At 30.0% G+C, this 23,683-nt stretch overlaps 2 protein-coding genes across 2 annotated transcripts; one reads left to right on the forward strand and one right to left on the reverse strand.

Annotated features, from left to right (window-relative positions):
• Nucleotides 1-397: 397 nt before the first annotated feature.
• On the reverse strand, nt 398-1,684 carry LOC149054359 (peroxynitrite isomerase THAP4-like). Its single transcript, XM_089230312.1, has 3 exons — nt 1,246-1,684; nt 1,003-1,149; nt 398-867 (listed from the first exon to the last, which is right to left on the reverse strand). Exons 1-3 carry the CDS (start codon nt 1,361-1,363, stop codon nt 767-769), a joined length of 366 nt encoding a protein of 121 aa, XP_089086438.1. The 5' UTR covers nt 1,364-1,684; the 3' UTR covers nt 398-766.
• Nucleotides 1,685-12,401: 10,717 nt separating this feature from the next.
• LOC149054360 (E3 ubiquitin-protein ligase RFWD3-like) lies at nt 12,402-23,466 on the forward strand. The gene is made up of 5 exons (XM_089230284.1): nt 12,402-12,506; nt 22,052-22,276; nt 22,336-22,561; nt 22,635-23,081; nt 23,177-23,466. Exons 1-5 carry the CDS (start codon nt 12,402-12,404, stop codon nt 23,434-23,436), a joined length of 1,263 nt encoding a protein of 420 aa, XP_089086410.1. The 3' UTR covers nt 23,437-23,466.
• Nucleotides 23,467-23,683: the final 217 nt, after the last annotated feature.

Raw genomic sequence — 23,683 nt, forward strand, 5'->3', positions numbered from 1 at the left:
GATTTTGGCGCTTTCGTACGATACGATTTTGGCGCTTTTGTACGATAAGACTTTATTTTGTCTTATCTAATTTTGGCGCTTATGTCTTCCATCGTAACAGATAAAACTGACTTTTAGAATAACTTTTGTTCTAATTAATATTTTTTTATTTTTTTTGTTCATCATTAAGAGATCCTTGCGCTTACAATATGAAAATAAAAATTTTATTTTTTTAATAGTAAAAATAAAAGAATTTAAATTTGATTAAATTTTTATTGAAAAAATTCAAAATAGCCAATTTGTAAATTTAATTTAAAAAAAATTTTGATGGTAAAAATATTTATCTAAATCTTGTTAATTTTTTAGAATTTTTTAAAATATCAATATTTTTTTGCATAAATTAATTTGGAGTGTTATAACTTCTTTCAAATATTATTTTCAATATAATTTCTGAAATGAGTATATTTTTTAAATTTATTAATTATATAATTTTCACAATTTTTGTTTTACGTTAAATTAGCATAATTTTTTTTTTTTAGTCAGTTCTATCTTATACACCCTGTATAATATATCCTAGACGCTAGACGGATAGACTAACAAATCATCTCCATTCAGAATCGTTTTTCGTATACAATGATACCTATCATTGCATTCAAATTTAACACATCCATTAAAGTGACCTACTAATACAGCAGAGCGATACACACTTGCCCACTTTTTTTAATTACATAATTAATTTAATATTTCAGATAACTACTTTTATTTTTGTATTTATAATATTTATAATTCATATACCTTCAATGAAGTCTGTACTGGAAACACTCCAGTTCCAAGTTTTGGGTGAATTTAATATATTAACCGACGATGTAGATCTAGTTACATATGCAACTATAACAATAATATATTTAATTTAATGTAGGAAACACGTGCGCTGTGTATAGTAGATATTATATCATAAAATATAATTATATAAATTATAAAGGCATACACATAAACTTTGTTAAACTGTCAAATGTTACCTACCTTCAGAATAATTTTTTGGAACCGCGTTGGAATTAAGTTGTGATTTAGGATCAACTGGATTAGAATACTGGTCTCTATTAAAATGTTCAGAGCATAAAAATCGATTTCTCATTTTTTTCGGGTTTATAGAATCCAACTCGACATTCCCTAAAGTTTGAAGTATGTTACTAGATTAGGTTAAATTTGAATTAAATAGGATTATAGGAACATTATTTAATAAAAAATAGCCCATTAGGTACTTGCCGGAATGGATTATCCACTTTTTTAATAAATTAGAATCCAACGGAAAGGTGTGAAATCGAGTTTTGGTATTTTTTTGCATATTATTGCAATTAAAATAAGAACACTTTCTTCTCGACATTTTGGCGTAATAAAAGAAACGTTACAGAACGTGTTAACAATCGCGATACAACCGTGAACCGACTGTCAAAGCGTCAATTGGAAATGAAAAACTACACACCATATTATCCATTATTGCATATGTGTGTGTGTGTGTGTGTGTGTGTGAGACATCGAGCCATTGACTAAATTATACACGAAACCAAAATAGATTTTGAACGTTTATTAGTTATTAGGTACTTAATATTATATTTAGCATTTCGCACTCAGTTAGACGCTAGCGATTGCAGCGTTACCGTGCACAACTAACCACGCGTCCGCAGCGCAGCCTAACGATACCGTGCAAATAGCACGCCACCGAAAAACCGGCCAGTGAGCAATCTATAGTATTTATAATCAATGATATTACGTAGTAGGTATATGTAAAATATTTATGTAATAAGTAACAAAATGTCGTTTTATGTTTAAATAGATTAAGCAAAATATATAGTAAAAAGAATAAAAATCGTAAGTACAATAAAATTAATAATTACAATATTCAATGTTCAATAACTAATCAACAATTTTTAATATAAAACAACTATATAAACTCAATATTTAATGTTGCTGATCAGCAGATACAAAATTTCAAAATCAATGCTAAAACTAAACTAAAATAAAGTAAGAATATCATTTTTTTCCCTTATAGTACCTTATACTATACTACTTTAATAATATAATTATAACAATGACGTACGATTATAACTTAACATACATCAATACATGAGGTCGAATTTTTATAGTTGATGAATTAATTTTTATCTTGGCTACTAAATCATTGTGGGTTTCCCATCCACTTGCTCTTTTAACGTAGGCTATGTAATGATCATTGTTGTATCCAATTCCACCAACCAAAACAAATCTAAAAAATATATATGAAGTTAAAAATTAAAATTGTTTTTAAATAAATATATTTCATAACAAAGTATTTTATTATACAATAAAATAAATCAATACATTTTCAGGGTAAAAGGTTAAACAAGAAGGTAAAGACAAGAGATTAGGTATAATTTATAATTGTCCAATCCAGTCACTTATAGAGTTCAAACAATTCTAATTACTCAGGATCAATACATTCAATTGGAATTGATCCATTTTATGTACACTACTGGACAAATCACCAGATCAGTATATATAAAGATATATGTAAAGGATATTGCAAAATATCATTAGATGCATCGGGAGGATTTATGAAAAAGCTTAAAAGAACGTCGTTGGGTTTGTTATCTGCAAGTATATTTTTATACGAAGGTACAGTTAGTACTCCTTTTGGCCATATCTCTGTTACCCAAATGGTATCAGAAAAGCATGATACGCTGTCTATTTTCAATGGTTAGCAGTTTGGATGTCGTCTGGAATACGACATCCAAATGAAGTTGTTTGTGATTATTCTCGAGCCTTGCTAGCGGCCATTAAAACGCCATCGGAGACAGCTAGATTGTATATATTAGAGCTAATAAAAGATATTCGTGAAGATGAGTTAGAGGACAAAACAATCTCTGATTCTGAAGTTCTGTCAGATTCTGAAGATTGTAATATTGATAACGATGACAATGAAGACTCACATATACAAATATTTTTAGAAAATATAAAATAGAAAAGTATAAAAAATTCTTCAGTAGTAGGCAACAGAATATCAGCATACTTTTTGAAGGATTTATTAACAGACACTATGAGGTTGTGCAAACATTTCCCCCTATGGACAAATGTTTTAAGTAATTTGTTTCAGTCACCGTATCGTATGGCGTCATCGGCACCGGTTGAGAACGATTTCAAAGAGCTAAAAACTCAAATTTTGAAATTCGATTTTCGTCCGATAAGAGCTGACAAATTTATTCTAAAACATCTTAATAGTATCGAAAGTAATGTTAAACTTTTTAAAAGTAAGGAGCTTAGATACGAGTCATCTCCTGAATTAAAATCGTCAAACTTAGATTTTCCGTGCGATGACATTTTTGAGAATGAAAATACGAATATGCACTCAAATGATGATCAAACATTTATCAATAATAAGACAGAACACGACGAAGAAATATCAAGTAATGCCTCTAGCACATCAATAACTGCATGTGAAAATTGGAAAGGAAAAGGCATTGTCAAAGAGTTATTTCCAAACAAAAAATCACTTAAAATGAAACCAAGGCATACAAAATATATGGGTACAAAAAAGATATTGAGCGAATTTTATCAACCGTGAAAACTCGTTCAACGTTAAACAGTCTGCTGATAAATGGAAACTTAGCTACACCAGTAATTGTTTCAAAAAAAAGGTATTTAGTACAAAATACATGCCCATTTGACGCTCTTTCAGTTTTAGTCGTAACCGCTTATACAGATGTATTGAGCTATCAAAATTTTGCTAATAAATCAAATAATTGTTACCTGAATTTCTGTAAAACACTTGCTTTAAACGGAACATCACGTTCAATTTACAAACAACGAGTTCTAATGCTTACAAAAATTTTTGACGTCCACTCTGGAGTAACTGATATACATCTCATCAACGCAAGATGTAATGTCAATTACATAATATTTCGAAATATTTTATTGACGAACCTTCGGCGTATGAAACAAAAGTTTGCTCGAACTGTGGAATGAAAAAAAAATTTCAAAACGCAACTGTTATAATGAAAATTCCTAATGGGTTCAAAACCATAGAAGAAGGGTTGAACAATTATGTAAATTGTATCTACTCTGATTGCTCAAATTGTACTGATGGAGTTATGGAAACTTTAAGAGAATTAAACTCTCACGTATTCATTGAAACAGATACATATTCAGAGTTTACTTCGTATGCATTAAATGAATATCCGGAGGAAGTGAATGTCGATAAAAACAGGTAATCAAAACTAATACATATAACAAATATAATAAGTCAATACCTACAGATATAAAGCTTCAAGGATTAATATTTTAAATATGATATACATTTTATTAATTATAATATTACGTATGTTTATCATTTCAAAGGAAGAAATATTTAGATATATTTTGAAAATGTATTGATTTATTTTATTGTATAATAAAATACTTTGTTATGAAATATATTTATTTAAAAACAATTTTAATTTTTAACTTCATATATATTTTTTAGATTTGTTTTGGTTGGTGGAATTGGATACAACAATGATCATTACATAGCCTACGTTAAAAGAGCAAGTGGATGGGAAACCCACAATGATTTAGTAGCCAAGATAAAAATTAATTCATCAACTATAAAAATTTGACCTCATGTATTGATGTATGTTAAGTTATAATCGTACGTCATTGTTATAATTATATTATTAAAGTAGTATAGTATAAGGTACTATAAGGAAAAAAAATGATATTCTTACTTTATTTTAGTTTAGTTTTAGCATTGATTTTGAAATTTTGTATCTGCTGATCAGCAACATTAAATATTGAGTTTATATAGTTGTTTTATATTAAAAATTGTTGATTAGTTATTGAACATTGAATATTGTAATTATTAATTTTATTGTACTTACGAAGTTTCGAGGTCGATACGAAAATATGGGGGTCTGCCCCCTCCCAAAAAATAAATATATCCTGGGGAAAGTTAGAAGTTCCAAATTCCGAAAACTAGGTTCCAATTAGTTCCAAAATATTGGTGAAGGTTTGAGGATGATATGACAAAGTGGGGGGGGGGGGGCTGCGTGAAGTTGACCCCCCAACTGAAAAAAAATTTTTCCCAGGAAATGTATGAGGTTCCAAATTTCGAAAACTAGGTTCCAATTAGTTCCAAATTAGTTCCTAAATATTGGTGAAGGTTCGAGGTTGATACGACAATGTGGGGGGGGGGGGCAACTTCACGCACGTATCTCAGAACTATGTGTTTGGTATTGTTAATTCTCCTACAATTTAAACTCTAGTTACGCCCATGGATTGGGATTAAGCCCACTCGAGCTTATATATGATTATTAATGTCATCTTGAAAAAATTCTAAAAACTTCACTAACTTGGACTATTTTTATGAATTATATATATTATTAGATTAATATAAATTACTAATTTATTTAATTAATCGATGCCAGTCGGCATTTACATATTGGTGATATAACAGTTAATGAAGAAAAACATTTTAAATTGTATACATGTAAAATTATAGATAGATAACATAATAGATAGTATATTAAATTTAACATAATACTAACTTAATAATTAACATAATTAAAAAATAGCTACCTATGAAGTTAACAGCATCCTAATTTTGAACGTGGCAATAAAACTAAGATACGAAGAAATATCATTTTATACAAAATGAAATGCAGTTTTAGGAGGTGGAGCAGTCTATGTATAGGATGGTTGTGGTTGTAGTTTGTACGGTGAGAGGGGATGTAATATAGGGAGTGGTTTCTGGTTGGATAGACAGGAATACGAAAAGAAATGGAAGATGACCACACCCATAGAGTAATATAGAGAGGCCGTTCTGTCTGAACATTGATGCGCAAGTAGTGTATAATGTACAGGTTAACCACTTACATAAAATAAAATGTGTGGCTGGTCGCGGCACGTTGGCTGCTACCACTCGCGCAATGGGACTGAGAGTAAGTAACACCCGCTACTAATAGTTCCCAGATGGGTGACCACAACTTTGTAGTGACCAAATACTATGTATGACAATAAGGGTCAAATAATGATAATTGTAAACGACATAGCACCCTGAAAATACTCGAATACACTATATAATATGTATATTAATTACAATCCTTTTTTTTTATTATTTTAAATAGCATATTTACAATCTATACAGACAATAGGCATATAATCAATGGTTTGTAATTGCATTATAATATATTTAAGTAAGCAACCCACTGACACTTTTATTTTTTAAGGTACCTAATTATTCAAAATCGTGATCTAAGATAATTAAAGTAGGTATCATAATAGTAATTGTAGAGTAATTTGTATATTTATATCATAGAATAAAATTAAACAGGCTAATTTATAATACAGCTAAAAAATGGTTTTATTCACACAATATTTAATTTTTACAAATATAATAAGAATTATTAACATTTATTGACCCCTAAAAATAGTAAGTTTGTTGTATCATGTTCTAAGTGAAGGTTTTTCGCTGAGAATTTTTAAACTATAGTTGATTTTTAAATTAATGTATGTTGAAGTTATAGATTTTATGAGAAGAGTTACATGATCTGTTAATGGACTTCTGGTTTCGCAGCTATGGCTTTGTAGTGACTTAAAAATAGTTGAATTGTACATCAAATAAGTAAGAACTTCTGACTGAATTTTTAATTTGTTAATAACTTTATTTGAAAAGTCATATTGTTTTAAAGTTTTTTCGGTTTTGAAACATATGTTGAGTACATCTTCAGATGGATATATTAAACCACCTTTATTACCTCCCTTATTTTTTAAGGTAATAAGAGAGTTAAAAAAACAGTCTCTTTCAACTGAACATAATGAATCTTTGCATATATCACATTTAAGAGTATTAGTTAGTTTATGCACCACAAACCCTGATATATAAATTATAATTTCTTTTGTAAAATTACTAATAGAATAATTACTATTACAACCAATGTAATCATGATCCATGATGAAAGCATTTATATCTATTACATTTTCTTCTTGATCCACTGCATCAGAAACACAACCATGAGAACTGTTGTTTAAAACTTTGACTGGATCGGCACTTGAGTAATGAAGAATGTCTATGTCTTCAAGAGGTATACAGTTTCCGGTGTTAATATTTTGTACATCATTAGCTCGTATTACTAATTTTCGGTAGGCAGAACGGAATTGTCTAACCGTAGGGTTATTATTATATCCGCCATGAGACCGAATACTGCCAAAAAAAAGTTCTAGATGATCTTGGCTTAACTTGTAGATTTTTCTTATCATTTTCTATTAATGTTGTATATAGTTCTAATATGCTATTTAAGCATATAATAAATCCAATAAACCCTGTTTTACGGTTGGATTGTAGGACAGGTATAAAATCTCCATTTTGGTTTTGAACTTTAAGGTTTTTGATGTAGGATGTAATTTTGTCTGTAAATAATTTAATTGCTTCTATATTTTCCTTACACATAGCTTTTTTAAACCCAATGCAATTAATAGACCTGGAGTTTAATATATCAAAACCAATGTTGAAAATCTCAATGAACTCTATTGTAGCATCTGCATGAAGAAATTCTTCAATATTAAGGTTATCTTTGCAAAATTTCAATGCGTCCGCAACTGACTGGCTCAAAAGTTGAGTCGCCAGTTTTACCTTCATCTTTTGTTTGAAATAGAATATATGCTGTTTTCTTAGCTTATTGGCTAGATGGCAACCCTCCTCTTCCTGTAAACAGCATAATTTTTGTACATATTCAAAGTTAATTATTCTGTCTTTGTAATCTAAAAATATTTTCTTTTCACCAAAAGCATTTCTTATTAACTTAATAATATGTGCAGGATCTAGCATTGTTACAATCTTTGAATTATTTTCAGATGCAAAAGATGAACTTAAAGTATCAATGTCATAATTACAACCTAAAAGTTTAGCTGCAGTGATATTGGTTGAGCAACCATCAAATGTTAAGCTTATTATTTTTATGCCGGTGCTTTCTAATACATGCAAAGCGTGTTGTACAAGTTCTACTTTTTGTGCACTTTTTAAACTACTCGATAAAAAGTAGCCAATTGGTATTTTCCAATTTTCGTTAACACCAACTACTAAAAAAACAAAGCATTCCTTAGCCATTTCTAAACTGTCATTGTTCATTTCCGTTCCCATATCTATACGGCCATAATACTGATTCCCGTCATATTCTAAGTGTTGCCGTATAGACATTTCGTCCATGATTAATGCACCATAAATTGTATGAGGAGAATTTTTCACTTTCAGTGTTAAAGCTTTCAAGGATTCCTCAGTAAACCCTGGTTCGGCATTAACATGCCTATACCACTTACTAAGGGTTCGTGGGTGTGGCAAAACAGTATGAAATTGGCTTCTAACATATTCATATGCTTTGGCAGAACAAAAATGTAAGGACAACGCAAATTGTCGAATTGTAGGACTGTATTTTTTTGGAACTGTTTTGCCAACATTTTTTTTTGCCCAATTCATAAGATCTTGATGCTTACCAAATGATTCCAAAGGAGTAAAACTCATATCCTCATCAATAAGATTTCGTTTTTTGAGATCTTCAATAATTGTTGTCGAATTGGCAATTTTTTAATTTTGACGTCGAATAACTTGTTGAAGACTTTTCAGCTTTTTGCTTTTGATGATGATATCACTTGACAGCTTTCGAATACCACGTTTCAAGAAAATTCTACGGGGTGTATCATCATTATGCACCTCACTGGCGGTAACGAATGAGGTGTCTATTGTTTCAATATTTTTTGCCATTGGTATGTCTGGACTGGTTGTACAAGAAATATTTGATGACGTTGTAGGTTCACTCAAAGGCGACACTCCTTCAACTTCTACATTACTTCCAGAAATCTAAAAATTATAATTTAAATGAAAGACAGAACTATAAATAACCATTACAACATGTAACAGTTAACAGTATTGGACTATAAAATATGTTTATCAGTTATACACAACACAAAGTACCATTCAAAGATTAAACAATTCAAAAGTACCTACTGACCTTAACTAATTTTCTGTTAAAACTTAAAGTATTTTTTGCTTGGGAAGTACTGCCAATTAAATTGCTCACAGAATCAGGGTCTACATTTTGAGTTAAAGTCAGTAAAGTTTCTGGGTAGATTTGTTTCGCCTAAAATAATTTATATTATATAAAAATAATAAACTTTATTGTTTAGGTTAATTTGAATCGTAAATATATACTTACATTCTTTATTCTACCAACAATAATAGATGGAACAGCGTGTTTTTGTAACAATTTACGACTTTTATGTAAAATAAAGCATGAATGATCAAAATGTAGCGAACACACTAAACTAGTCTTAATCACATTATTCGGGCTTATAGTATTCTCCTGTAAAAAATTGTTCCATTTCACTTTCACACATTCTTTCGCCGGGAATCTGAAATAAACATGAATTTTTATTAAATGTTTAATCAGATTTTAAAGAATTAATATTAAAACAGATCTGTATGTAGGTTTAAAAAGTATACCTGTGAAAAGAAATGTTAGCAGCTTTAGATGTTTGATTATCTGATCTCCCACAAACCATACAACTTGGCATTTTTTAAAATAAAGTTAAAAAATGAAAAAAGTAGAAACTATAATAACTATTCTTAATAATTAAATATCAATTTCTATTTCTCATTAAAATTTTAAATTACAATTGTCATTTATCCCTATGCAGTAGCATCAGTAGGCAGTCTGTAATCATAAGACAAAAAACGTATTATCACAACCATACAATATATTGTACTGCATGTGTTACAATATTTTTTTTATATGAAGTGGTTAATCTGTATTTTATACACCAACTACGCATCAATTAATTGTATACGCGAGATATGGAACGGCCCCTCTATATTACTCTATGACCACACCACACGCTCCTCTCCTTGTACTCATGATTTAGGTAGAAATACAAAGGTCAACTCACACCGACAATCACCATACCATGTCACCCCCATTATCAGCCACTCATATTATTATTAAACCTATGCATTGATCCCCTCTGTCGCGTTCGCCTGTTCGTGCCAACAACCATAGCTTGGTATCGGCCGACAGAGCAACGGAACGTCACTTCATTTTTTCCCGTCATAACAAAATGAGTGACGAGTAGACCCCGCTTTCGCTGGTGCGCCGAAGGGCGGCACCTGAGCAGACCGAAGTATTGGTAATGTAGCGTTTTACTTTTCTGATTACTATTATATTATGGTTTCACGATGGCTGGTACTTAGGTATTTATTTATATATATTGTGAGATTATAGAGTTTTTAAGGCCCTATATACCACCCACAATGTAAGGGGAACACTTACATCGTGACCTGCAGGCCGCACCGCGTGTTGACCCGAAGGCCAAGTCGGTGGAACTTGCAGGCTTTTATACACGTAGTGGGAAATGAATTCCAAAGATTTATTTAAAAAGGGGGAAAAGTAAAAAACAATATTAATAAAAAAATGTGACAAAATATAAGGTAATCATATGGTTATATTTTACACGGTTATAAGTAAATTTTGTGTTTTAAACAACATGAATAAAATAATATAACATTAGAACATGGCAATTACAATTCAGAAAATATATAATATTTGGCACATGGCAAAGTGCATAAAATACAGGCAGAAAATATATAATACTAGCTGACCCGGGCAAACGTTGTTTTGCCTAAATTTTTTTTTTTAAATTAAGTTGACCCGGTGAACTTAACGCCTTCAAATAAAGTCTAGATTGATAATAAAATTCAAGTATTCCATTGTAATGAATTGTTACAGAAATCAATATATTGCATTTTGATAAACAATGTTTTTCGTTTTGTTTTCTGGTGCAAAAATAAACAACTATGACGGTTTTCCAACACGCGAACTTGCAACGTACAGCTGCCCGTGCGAAAAACATGGAAATTCCAAATTGATCCCACAGAATTCCAACGATCGGCCTTGCGATTTATTGATTGTCATCGCAAAAGCCAATTTAACGGGAAACTGAATCCGCTTAAACTGAAATGGAAGATCTGTTGGAATGATCGGAATTCGTGGGATAAGGACTTCCTCCCCTTTGAAATTGCCCTTGATGATCGTTGATTGTATTACATTGTTCATCAGTTTCTTGACGGACAATCGTGTACCATTACACAATTTAGGAGGATTCAGATTCCGCAACATAATTATGATCGATCCCACTTTTACCTGTAAATTATGTGGTGGAGTTCCTGGCACATCAAGCGAGTTCAAAAATTCTGTCGGGTAGTTGACCGCTTCGTTTTCGTCGGTCGTGCTGTCAACGGATTTGTATGAACGCAGTTCTCCAGCAATTTTACTCTGAATTGTAAAATTCAACCTATCGACGTCCTTATTCCTCGCTGCTAGTATTGCCCGTCCACTCATCCAATCAAGATTGTTATATATATATATGTAATGTGTGTTATGAGCACGTCTAAATTCATTAATGTTTCTTGCATTACGTGTACGCCGTCCAATGTTTGTTCTTCTCATAGGAGGCATGATTCAAGCATAAAAATTCTCTCCAAAACACAATAGTCGTTTTTGATTGAAAAAATTCATAAATAACATAAAACAATAATGGTTCAAAATAAAATGAATAATGTGCCAACTATTATTATTATTTTACTCTAAAGTTCTAAGTGTCTATAATAAAAAATGTATATCAACCAGAATATAAAAATATATATTTTATTTCGATTTTTATCGATATTAATCGATTTCAAGCCCTGCTATTATCGATATTTGTATTATTATTTATATTATATTTATATTTTTATTTTTATCTGCTAGAGGGCACCACCGGTGTAACTCAGTTTTTGTCACTAAATCTCTAACTCACAGGAGTTAGGTCCATAATTTATGCTATAAACCCGCTCCCCGACATTCTCTATCATTTAAAAAAAATTTGAGCCAAATCGGCCCAGCCGTTCTCAACTGATGCAATTTCGAATTTTTTGTCCCCATTTTTATATATATAGATTTGGCACATGGCAAAGTGCATAAAACACAAGGGAAAAAATATATAATATTTGGCACATGGCAAAATTATTAGGAAAGTAATAGAGAAAAATACAAGAAATAATGCTACGGCTCTGACAAGCGGTTACCGGCACGGATTGATAATCATACGTCGGTATGACACATTATACTCTTATATGTATTAAAGGAAAAGACCCACGGCTCCACATGACGGTTACTGGGGCACCTATTAGGAAAAATGGAGCATAAGTAAAAAATAAGTTGTAGTGATACATAATCAAAATGAAAAAAAGGAAAAATAATACTTAATTATCTCGGGGCACCGTTGAGGAGAACAGGAGTGTAAAAAAAAACAGTGGTGATACATAATCAAAATGAAAAATAAGGGGAAGTTGGGGGAAAATAATACTTGGCGACTGCTGGTGGCTCAAGATGTTGGTAACCGGTGGCTGCGATGAGCTGGCCACGTGGGCCGTCGTTACCTTATACCGTAGACACGGCCCATCTACACCGGTTACGTTGAAAACGGTTGTGGATGTTAGCCGCCGGGCCCTCCACGGCCCCAGATAGTCGACTTAGCCCATCATGGTGTCGGTGAACATCAATGAAAGAAGAAAAAACAGGAACACCAAAATGTTGACCTCGTGGTTTTTGACGTTGACAGTTGACAGACGGATCGGCAGACTTGACCAATAGGACGTGTACTTAAGTCAGTGGTCATGAAAAGAGTGTCGAGACGTCGGCAGACAGCTCGGCATGCCGGTGACCGTTGTCGAAATGTTGATAGAGTGGGACGTGTGCAGTGTCGCTTTTTGCGGGGATTTACAATATTACTGGCTTCAGATTTTCTTGTCAGCGTGTACCAGCGGACGCGACCGTATCGCCGACAGCGCAGATAACCACAGCTGCGAGCCAAGTCGCCGGACATTACGTTGAAGAGGGGTTATATAACATAACCTACTTGTTGTTCGCTTAATCGCAACGCGCTATTGTACTAATAGGAAAACCATTAAAGTAATAGTCACAGACCGATAATAATATGATAGTACATTTATTGTGGGGAAAGGTGTGTTCAATGAATAATAATATTAATAGAGGCCTAAAATTCTGTGACGTTACAATATATATATATATATATATATTATAATGTGTGTTATATTGGTTTAAATATTATATCAACCGCCGGTAACCGCTATGTCGAAACCGGCTGGCATTTAATGTGTGATATTATTATTATTATTATTGTTCTTATTATTATTTTATTATTATTATGGGTCAATTATTATTATTTTTATCAATTTCTTTTCTGACCGATTTTTATGCCATGGGCTTTCTCGGCACCCCACTTAAAAAAAAAAAACAAATATATAATAAAATCTATAATTTTTCCCTAAATTGAGGTTTGCTCTTTTATTGCCGGTCTCCCATGTTCCTGGTCCAAGCACACTATCCTATTTTTTAAAATTACTAAAAATCCACGGCACTCCGGCTCTCGAGCCTCGGTCCGTGGTTGGCGACTGTGAGAAGTGTTTAAGGCGGCCACATGACTCTCGGTTCATGAGAAATATGCCCGAGCAGTCACAACTAATAGAATTATAGTTGTGAAAAGGGTGAGAAATATTTAGAACACACACTAATGTTTTCAAATTATCGTAGACCCCATATCTTTCAAATCTATTGTCATATACTTATTATCTTTATATTGTTTGTCTGTGCATGTTAAGTACATGATTATTTCTCTGTCTAAAACTAATTTTTTTCTTATGTTTATGGTTCGTGCTCACAGTATACACAAAGTTTATTAATTCTAAAACTATTTTTTCTAATTACATTTTGATATTCAACATTTTCAGAAAAAAATGTTGGTAAGTATATAATGGGGGTTAACGGGTTGTCATTTGAAAAACAGAAGTTAGTAACTATGCAGAATACTCCTTAGTACCCATCTAATATAAACATGTATGAAATTTGAGAATTTGCAAATTAATTCTAAGGATAAATACCTACCCACTTATTTAAAAATTCTTAAAATCAGATTTTGAATAATTGCAATTTTGAAGAACTAGAAGAGGGAACATGCTTGGTGATTTACTCTGTATAAAGTATTAATGCCCAATTTTGAATTTTATAGACTTAAAAGGTTGTACTACTAGATATTTACAGATAAACATATTACATGCAATGTATATTAATACACATTGTTTATTGATAGGATAATTAAAGTTTAAGATTTTGAGTGTGAACCAATAAATTAATTTTCTTAACAATAAAGGGTTTTTTTTTTTTTTGTTTATGATGAGATATTTTATAGGAGAACAAATTATTCGTTTTCAAAATAGTTGAGAAAACAAAAACATGAAATTATACTATACAGCAGCCTCTTTTTTTTTTTTAAGCTTGGGGATAGATGTTGTTAAGTGTAACTCATATTACTGTTATAAATGTGTTAAATTTTAGTTCAATCATAAATTATTACATACAAAAATAAACAATTATGAGTGGAGATGATTTGTTAGCATATATTCTAGGATATTTTATTATACTGTATTTATTATATTCCTGGTTTTAATTTATTTTTCTATGATTAGCGTTAAGATATTTATGACCTTCAAAACATTAAAAAATGTATGAAAATATGCTCAATAAATATCAAAATATAGGAAAATTAAATACCTATGTGGTTCTAAAATTGTATTACTAATTAAAAATGTTTTCTAAATTGATATACAACTTTTTTTATAAATTTAAATTTAAATACACTAAACTATAAGATTGATAATATGCGAATCATTAAAAATATAAATACCTACTTACAATAATTTAATATAGAATTTTGTTTTTACTCCAAAGATATAAACAGGTTAGGTTAGGTTAGATACAAACAATGCTGTCTATCCAGTACCCGTGGGTCGTGGAAAACCATACACTAAAACTAAAAAGATTTTATAATGTAATTCATGTCCTATAGGCAACGCCACTCTATTGCGATTATCGGTTGTAAACACGAAATAATACGCCTAGAGTAAGTTAAGTTGTAGAGTTATAGTAAAGATAAGTTAATAACTTTTTTTTTTTTTTTTATTGAAGATAAAAATGTATTTACAATCTATACATACAGTGTATAATAAGTAAGTGTGGTGACTTAAAAAAAAAAAAAAATAACATTAATTGCAGAAAAGGAAGTCTCCCAGCAGTGCCACCTGACAAGAAATTAGGGTTTGAGTTTATTTATTTTATTTTTTATAATTAGGGTTTTTAATTTTTTTTTTTTTATTAGGTATTAAGCAGATCTCTTGGCCATTGCCTTTTTAACCTTCTAGGAATGATTGAGGTAGAGGATAAACTTTTAATTATGGAGTTATGAGTGCGGAGCGTTGAGTGGAATTTTGAGTAATAGGATTTGGCTAAGTCGTTGAGGGTTGGTATGTTCAGGTCTTTATGTAGTTTTTTATTGGTAACATACCAAGGGGCAGAGGTTATTAGCCGTAGGCATATGGATTGGAATGCTTGGAGGGTTTTAGTGTTTGATGGTTTAGCTGGCCCCAAGGCCGGATTGGTTAGGCGAGCTACCGAGAAAATCTCGGTAGGCCGCTCCAAAAAATGTTGATCTTAAGTGTTTGGGCAATTATTTCATAACACAAATGTGAATACATTTATTTAACTCTGTGTGCTACGTAAAATCTAGATCAATGTATACATTTTTATTTGAAAAAGGCCCTTTTTAGGGCCGGTTAAAAAACTAAAACTCGGCGGGCCGATACATTGTCTATCCGGCACTCGCTGGCCCCCATAGTTGAATGCCGTAGAGCCAAGCCGGACGAATTATCGATTTGTATTTCATAAGTTTGTTGGTTAAAGAAAGTTTTGATTGTATATATATATATATATATAGGGAATAAGATAATTTGTGAAATTTTGTTATTTTTAGTTACTTTAAGATTTCAACCACTTAAAAGTCTGACTATTCAAGTATTTGGATACAAAATATTTTTTGTTCTTCCTTCTGATACGTACACTAATAAATCAAAAGTTTTCTGACAAGTGAACATCCCACATATAGCTGTCCATGTGAGAAACGTGGATTTTCTAAATTCAATTTACACACGTCTGGCGATTGTCCTTGTGTTTTATTGATGGTCATTGCAAAGGTGAGTCGCACAATACTCTACAAAAGTTTGAATTTGAAAGACATATCTAATGGAAACTCTGGGATGTGTGGCAACAGTACATCTTCGCCTTTAAATTTCATATTTAAAATTGTAGCTTTGATTATGTTGTTCAACTTTTTCACTAAAATCCTGCTATTATTATTGGTGGATTGATGATTTGTTGAAGAATAATGGGCACACCAAATTTCAGTGTTAGAACGTGTGGTGGCATAGGAGTTAAGCTAAATGATCATACATTTCTCTTATTTGTTTGTTTGTGTCATTTGTAACCTAACCTATCCTAATTAATAATCACATTGTTAAGGCATCATTTTTGATGAGTCATGTATATTTTATGAGAATTAAAAATGTTTGGGGCTCCTTTGAATTTTCTTAACATTTAATGGGTTCCACGAAAACAAAAAAGTCTTAAGACTGCAACTATACAGCATATTATTGTAGGAAAGTATCGTAAACCTTAAAAAAAATAAGGCATGTGATTCAAAATCTCCCTCCTAATCAATTTCTTAATACGCTGCTGTAGCATTTAGTGGGAAAATGATAGTAGGAGATTATAATATTGATTTTTTAAATAAATGATATACTGATAATATAGATAGAAACACAGTATTGGTATAATGATGTAAAGTTTTCACCAAATTTGTTATACCTACATAGGCATCGTGTGTTAAACAATGAAGGTCATTCAAAATATTTCTAACTCATGACTGAATTTCATTTGTAATCTTAACTGTCTAAATGACTTAAAATTAAACTTATGTTCAAAAAAAAATGTTCGCACATGTGCAGTGAATAAACATTTTTGTTGATTTATATTTTAGATTCTGAACGAAGTGATGAATGTATTGATTTTACAATGATGTTTTTTTTTTTTTTTGTGTCTATGTACAGGATACAGCATAACTAGTCGAAATAATGCTTTAATTTCAAACATTGGGGGTGGTTTCCGATGTAAATGTGAATATCCTTGGTGCATTATACAGGTCAAAAGTTAACATTTTCCAACAGTTTTCAAAAAAATCGAGAAAAACAAAAAAAAAATGACAGAAAAACGGGAATTTACACGCAAAATTAATAACCATCAATAACTAATCACTGTAAATACTTGAAATTTTAACCAAATGTTTATGTTAGTGTTATCTATTTACAGTTTAATTTTCAAAATTTTTTGGCTTTTTTTTGAGTTATTTACTAGACCACTGAAATATTCGATTTTTTGAAAATTTTTTTTTGAAGTGTGTAAAAAAATGTTGGATGACCAAAAAACTTGAAAATTTAATACAAGGTTCCTTATGAATTGTTCTTATTGTAGCTTAAAAAAATTAAAAATTGTTAGTCACAATTTTTTTTATAAGCGTTTATAGTTCAAATTTTTACGAAATCTGTCGAAAACGCGAAAATTTGCAAGTAATTTTGAAGTTGAAAAATCATAAAGTTTTTTGTGTTTATAACTAAGGATTAAAAATACAACACTGAGTTTTCCATAAGTTTTTCTTCAAGTAGCTATAGATAAAACTCAAAGCATCATTATTGGAAAAATGTTAAGTGCGTTTGAATTTTAAATTTTTACGAAATAGCATAACGTTATTGATTTATCCTGAAACGATTTAAAATATTAGTTATTATTCAAAAAGTATAAGTGGTAGATACTTGAAAATTTAACCAGTTATTTAGATTGGCATTTTCTTTACATGATTTAATTTTCAAAATATTTTGACTTTTTTTGAGATATTTACAGACACCTGAGATTTTAAATTTTTTTGAAAAATTTTTTTTGAAGTGTCGATAAAATTTTTTTGGCCCAATCAAAATACTTGAAAATTTAATACAAAGTTTCTCATAAGTTAGTCTTATAGTGATTAAAAAATTAATCATAAACCCAATCATAAATTATTACATACAAAAATAAACAATTATGAGTGGAGATAATTTGTTAGCATATATTTTAGGATATTTTATTATACTGTATTTATTATATTCCTGGTTTTAATTTATTTTTCTATGATTAGGGTTAAGATCAGGGCCGGATCTTAACTTTTTAACACCCAAGGAAAATTAAAAATATACGCCCTTTTCAGGAAATTCCAGGGAAATTACTAGAATTAGTATTATTTTTTTTTATGAAAAATCAAGCACCTTTGTCAATAAAAGATAAATCAAGAGATTCCTGTCGGATAGTGAAGTTGGATAATATAACAGATTAGAGCTATTGTTTCATAAAATAATTCATCAATTTCAGTTTAATTGATGATATTTATTAATTTTCTAGATATTTCTGATTGTTTCCGATAATTTTTGTCTGATGTATATATCATTGTGCCTACTGACTGCATTTTAGAAGCATTTGCTTGGCCATAGTAAGTTTCTATAAGTTTCTGTAATTTGGCATGGGGATCTTCCCTGATTAGTTTTGAAAATTTGTTAATGATTACTACCTAGTTAAGTCTACTTGTTTTAATAACAAAATTCTTATGAATTTATATTGCATCTAATAATTTTTAAAACAAAATTAAATAATATTCTTAGACCTCAGTTCTCAGTATTGATTATTTAAAGTAGAATAACTCAAAAATGTTTTATTAAAATTTTGATTACAATATTTAAATATTTTCAGAAAAGCCATATGATTCACAAATCAATTTTGATATCACTGCAAGATACTCCTTTAATGTTGTGAAAAAACTAATTTATCAAAAATACCTTCTTAAACTATACTTAAAAAATTCCAAAAAACATAATTTAAACATACAAATAGAGATCATGCTTAACAAAATATTTTGGTCACATTTATTTTATTTTTATTTTTTTAAAGCTTCTGCGTCTAAGGTCAATGGCTGCAATAATTTTACAATGTTTACATCATACCTTAAAATACATTAATATTAGGTAGTTAATTATTTTTACAAGTTATACAAGATTCATTTTTTAGGTCTTCATTATAAATAAAATTGTCTTATCTATGTTGTCTGGATGAAGGGCTTCTGAAATAATATTTGGTACTCATGCTACCAGTTTATCCAATTCATATGAGAAGCATTCTGTTATTATGTGTTTAATAGTTAGAGGCAGGGCCGGCTCTAGACAAAATGTATACATACCTAGACAAAATAAAAATTTTCCGCACTCGTTTTTGTAGACAAAATAGTATCAAAATATTATTCTAAATACCTAGATATGTGAGCTTGTAAATTTTTTTTTTTCATTGAAATTTTCTGAAAACTCAGTTAGCTACATTGAAAATTTTCAATGACTGAAATTTGCGGCAAAAAATTTGTATCAGGACATTTTTAATTAATAAAATACACTAAATAGTTTTTATTTTTTTTTAAGTAAAATGTATTAAACAGTTAGTATTTTTATTTTTTTAAGTAATTTGGTAAGTTTTTATGTTTTTGGGGTACAATTAACATATTGTCTGTAATTAAAAAATCTAATTAAAAATTTTTTTTTTTAATTTTCAGGATTATTGAAAATTTTCATGAAAATTTACAGCTCTATAAATACCTAACTAAAGAAATGACGCCACAGGCATAAGCCTGTGTTGCCTGCACCTTCCACCGAACCTGAGGTATACCACAACTTTCACATATAGGTTAAATTTCCCTCTTCATCAAATATTGGTGGATTAGTGGTGTGTGTCTGATTCGCATTTCTATTGGGAACAAAGCCTGTAGTTATATGTTGTTCCAAATTGTTTGTGTCATAGTGTCATGTAGCCATATTATGTTCTTAAATATTATTCGTGTCATAGATTTATTGTTATGTTAGATAAAATAATTTAGTTTTATAGTGTCTGAAGATGTTATTGCTTGGCGCTTTTTTTCATTGACTTTTATGTTTCCCGTGAGTTGATTGTGACTGGGGGTCCATTTCAAGATGATTGAATAGCCGAAATTGGTATGGTTGTGTAGTTGATTTTGTATTTTTCTGGCGATATCATTAGGGATGGAGAAGTTAAAAGTTTTAAGTTTAAATACTCCCTATAGTACTTAACGAGTCTCTTAGAATTACTGCTTTAAGAATATGTGTGTTAATGAGTTCCAAAGCGTATGAAATTGCCACTTAGCTGTGTATATAGAGCAAAAATTAGGAAATCTTAGCATGGAGATATGATCTTTGAAACTATAGATCAGCAGTTCTCACTAGGATTTTAGAAAGGGCCATATATAATTTTTGAATATCACTAGTGGTACACTTATATTATTATAATTATTATTTTTTTGTTATATTTATTTTAATTTGTGCATTCTGTATAAAATATTTTAACAATCAGCATAATAAATAGAGAGTTACATAAGAGATCTTGGTTTGCTTGATTGGAAAAACTGTTCAATAATAGGACTTTATGCTTATATTTTTAGTGATAATAATTAACAATATAAAAATGTACAACTGTTTACTGAGTGAAGAATAGTAAAAAGTGATTGAAGTTGAAAGTTTTGTGATATATCTATAATACAATATTTTATAAACTTATAAGATTAGTTTTTCCAATATAACTTTATATGTACCTATCTTAAATACATACGCATAATTTTTTACAAGTGGTTGAAATTAATTTTGATTAAATTCATGAAAACATGAAAGTTTGAATTTATGTAGTTAAAAATGGATAAATATAACTCAATATTTTAATTGCTCATGCTTTTTGACTTAATACAATGCTCTTCATAAGTTAGTATATGACGAGGTATATGAGGATATATAGAGTGTCCTGTGAGGATTTACCCATTGCAATATCTCTCGAAATAATGGAGATATCAAAATTCTGGTTTTGTAATAAGACTCACAAGGATAAGAACTACCTACAATAATTTCATATTTTAAGTTATTTTATTGTTTTAGTAAAAAAGTTTAAAAAAATACTTATATTATATACTTATATACTTATAGGAAAATAAAATTTTGAAATGTCAATGTTCTTAGAAAAATAAACTACGAAATGGCTATCTTTGATTTTTTTTAGAAATAATTAAATTAAATATTTATTATTTTAATTTTTTACTTAAACATTAGGTAAAATAAATTTAAAAATGGGATGATTTTAGTTCTTATCCCTATAAGTCTTATTACAAAACCAGAATTTGAATATCTCCATTATTTCGTGAGATATCGCAATGGGTAAATCCTCGCGGGACATCCTGTATACTTCGTCATCCTCAAGATCCTTGGAATAGTGTAGCTAATGGTTGGTAACATTTTTTTTTTTAATCAGATGAGTAGTTCCAGAGATTTCTCTGAATAAACAAACAAAAAATTTTTTTTTTTATTATTGACTAATAATTAGTACCTATTATTTTCACATAAATTTGCCACATTACATACTTCTAATATGTATAAAACAAATTTGTGTACTGGGTATAGAATTCTTTTAATAATAGCTAGCAATATGCATTATCCATTATGTACATGAAATAATATAATTTTGTACAACATATTCAATTTTTTTAAGAAAAAATAAATTCAACTTATCTTATTAATTATTACTAATATATATATATATATATAATAAAATATCCTTAAAATGTTGGCTGACAGATCGTTTCTGCTCAGAATTATTTTTCATTGAAAATAAAACTATTTATTTGAATTCAAATTTAACTTATCCATAACAGTGACTAACTCAATGATAACTGATGAGATTCACTACTTTAAAGTAGAGAAACTTCTTGGTTAAGTATGTTATTGAAAATCTTTATCTTAATTTAAATTAGACCAGTTAATACTTTTTAACCTAACCTAACCTAACCCAATCTCGTTAATCAATTAATTATATATGTATGATATATGTATCAATATTAATACGTATAGTTATTAGTTATCATAATCAAAACAACAATTTAGCTTTATTTGTTTTATATTAAACCATTTTACATGCCTATTAACCATTTTTCTTGTTTTGTGTTTTCTTAGGAAAATCGAGAGAAAAATTTAATGCATTTGGAAGCAGAAAAATGGAAAGTCAAAGCTACTTATTTAGATAACGAAGTAAAAAGATTAAAATCTATGATGGATATAGATCTATTAAATAAACAAGCAGCTGGTCCTACATCATTACGACAATGTACAAAAAAAATTAATTTGTGCAAGAACTCTGGTTGTAGAGTTATGGCGTACAATAAATATAACATGATGTTGGTAAGTGTTTAAGTTAATTATATTTAAAAAAAAAGATCATCAAATTGAATTATAATCAGGTAGTGTCACAACATTCTGAATCGTCATTGTTCAATTCACATGTGATCAGAAAATTGAATGGATCAACACTGGACGTTTCTAAAGATTGTATTTTTGCACACAAAAAGCAAATTCGTGATATGGCGTTTCATCCTTTTGAACATAATCTTTTGGCTTCTGACAGTTTGGATAAATGCATCAATCTAACAGATGTAACTTGCAATCAGGTTGTTTTTTCTTTAGATGGTAAACATTAATTTTTGTATTATTAATTATTCGTCTCTGTATAATTTTCTAGTAATATTGTCTACATTTACAGTGAATGAACCACTGTGGTCATGTTGTTGGACTGGTGACAATACCAACATGTTGGTTGCTGGTGGTCAGATGGGTTCCTTATATTATATTGACCGCAGGTATATGAAATTGTTTAACGCTGATCAGTCTCGAAAACTTGGTTGTGTTTCTCTCATCTCCATCCCACCATCAACTTCTCGAGCTTTCATTTATGGTGGGTTCTTGAAAACCAGAATGGACTATTTATCTATGTTTGAACAAGAACCTGGCAAAGAAATGCATTGCTACACAGAGACTGAATTGCCATTAAAAGGACTCTGGACTAATACTTCTTATGACTACAATTCTAATCTCATTCTATCAACATCCAAACCTTATGGTCCCAACAAGTCTGTCAGACATATTGTGTCTAAAATAGCAGATTACAATACAGAAGGACCTGTAGTAACTCCGGTTGTCACTTTTTATGGTTAGTCACGACATTAAGTATTTTATTGTACTCCTTTGTCCTTTGTAATGTTTTACTTACAATATGTTTGTCTTATATATTTTTAATACTTTCAGCCGGTGATAAGGCTACACATTTGTCCCGCTCATGTTTGGTGACAGCCACTGGTGCTTCCTATGAAGACACACTTGCTTGTAGTTTTGATGAAAAATCAAAAACCATCAAGGTATTTAATGTCAATCAGGGAACCAATCCTCACAATTTCCAAGTAAATGAAAACTTTTTGGATTTATGCCCCTTACCTGGTATGATGAATAGCGGTAGACGATTATTGGCTGGTTTGTCAGAAAATGCTGTTAATTTGTTCTCTGTTTAGAAAAAAAAGCAAAGATAAAATATTCTGTTTTGGTTTGTATATGCATTTATAACTTATAAATTTTAATTAAAGATTTTTTCCACTAGCAAAATAATTGTAGTGCATTTGGTTAGGTTAGTCTAGTCTTAACCTAACCTAGCCTAACCATTTGATTGAACATTGTGTTATCCTATATTGATATTTTTTAAACTTAGTTTCCTATTTAGTAAGATTGATTTCTGTTGGTATACATTATTATGTGTTTGCT

Source organism: Diuraphis noxia, unplaced genomic scaffold (genome assembly GCF_037042655.1).
Source record: "Diuraphis noxia isolate RWA-SAM2 unplaced genomic scaffold, SU_Dnox_SAM2 contig0007, whole genome shotgun sequence".
In the NCBI taxonomy this organism is placed as follows: domain Eukaryota; kingdom Metazoa; phylum Arthropoda; class Insecta; order Hemiptera; family Aphididae; genus Diuraphis; species Diuraphis noxia.

Coding starts and splice junctions, on each gene's coding strand:
- LOC149054359 (XM_089230312.1), bottom strand. CDS start 1,363: ATGTCGAGAAGAAAGTGTTCTTATTTTAATTGCAATAATATGCAAAAA. Junction 1,150..1,245: donor AAAGTGGATAATCCATTCCG/GCAAGTACCTAA, acceptor TTCAAACTTTAG/GGAATGTCGAGTTGGATTCT. Junction 868..1,002: donor TCCAAAAAATTATTCTGAAG/GTAGGTAACATT, acceptor TTATTGTTATAG/TTGCATATGTAACTAGATCT.
- LOC149054360 (XM_089230284.1), top strand. CDS start 12,402: ATGTTGGTAACCGGTGGCTGCGATGAGCTGGCCACGTGGGCCGTCGTT. Junction 22,277..22,335: donor ATAAATATAACATGATGTTG/GTAAGTGTTTAA, acceptor AATTATAATCAG/GTAGTGTCACAACATTCTGA. Junction 22,562..22,634: donor GGTTGTTTTTTCTTTAGATG/GTAAACATTAAT, acceptor CTACATTTACAG/TGAATGAACCACTGTGGTCA.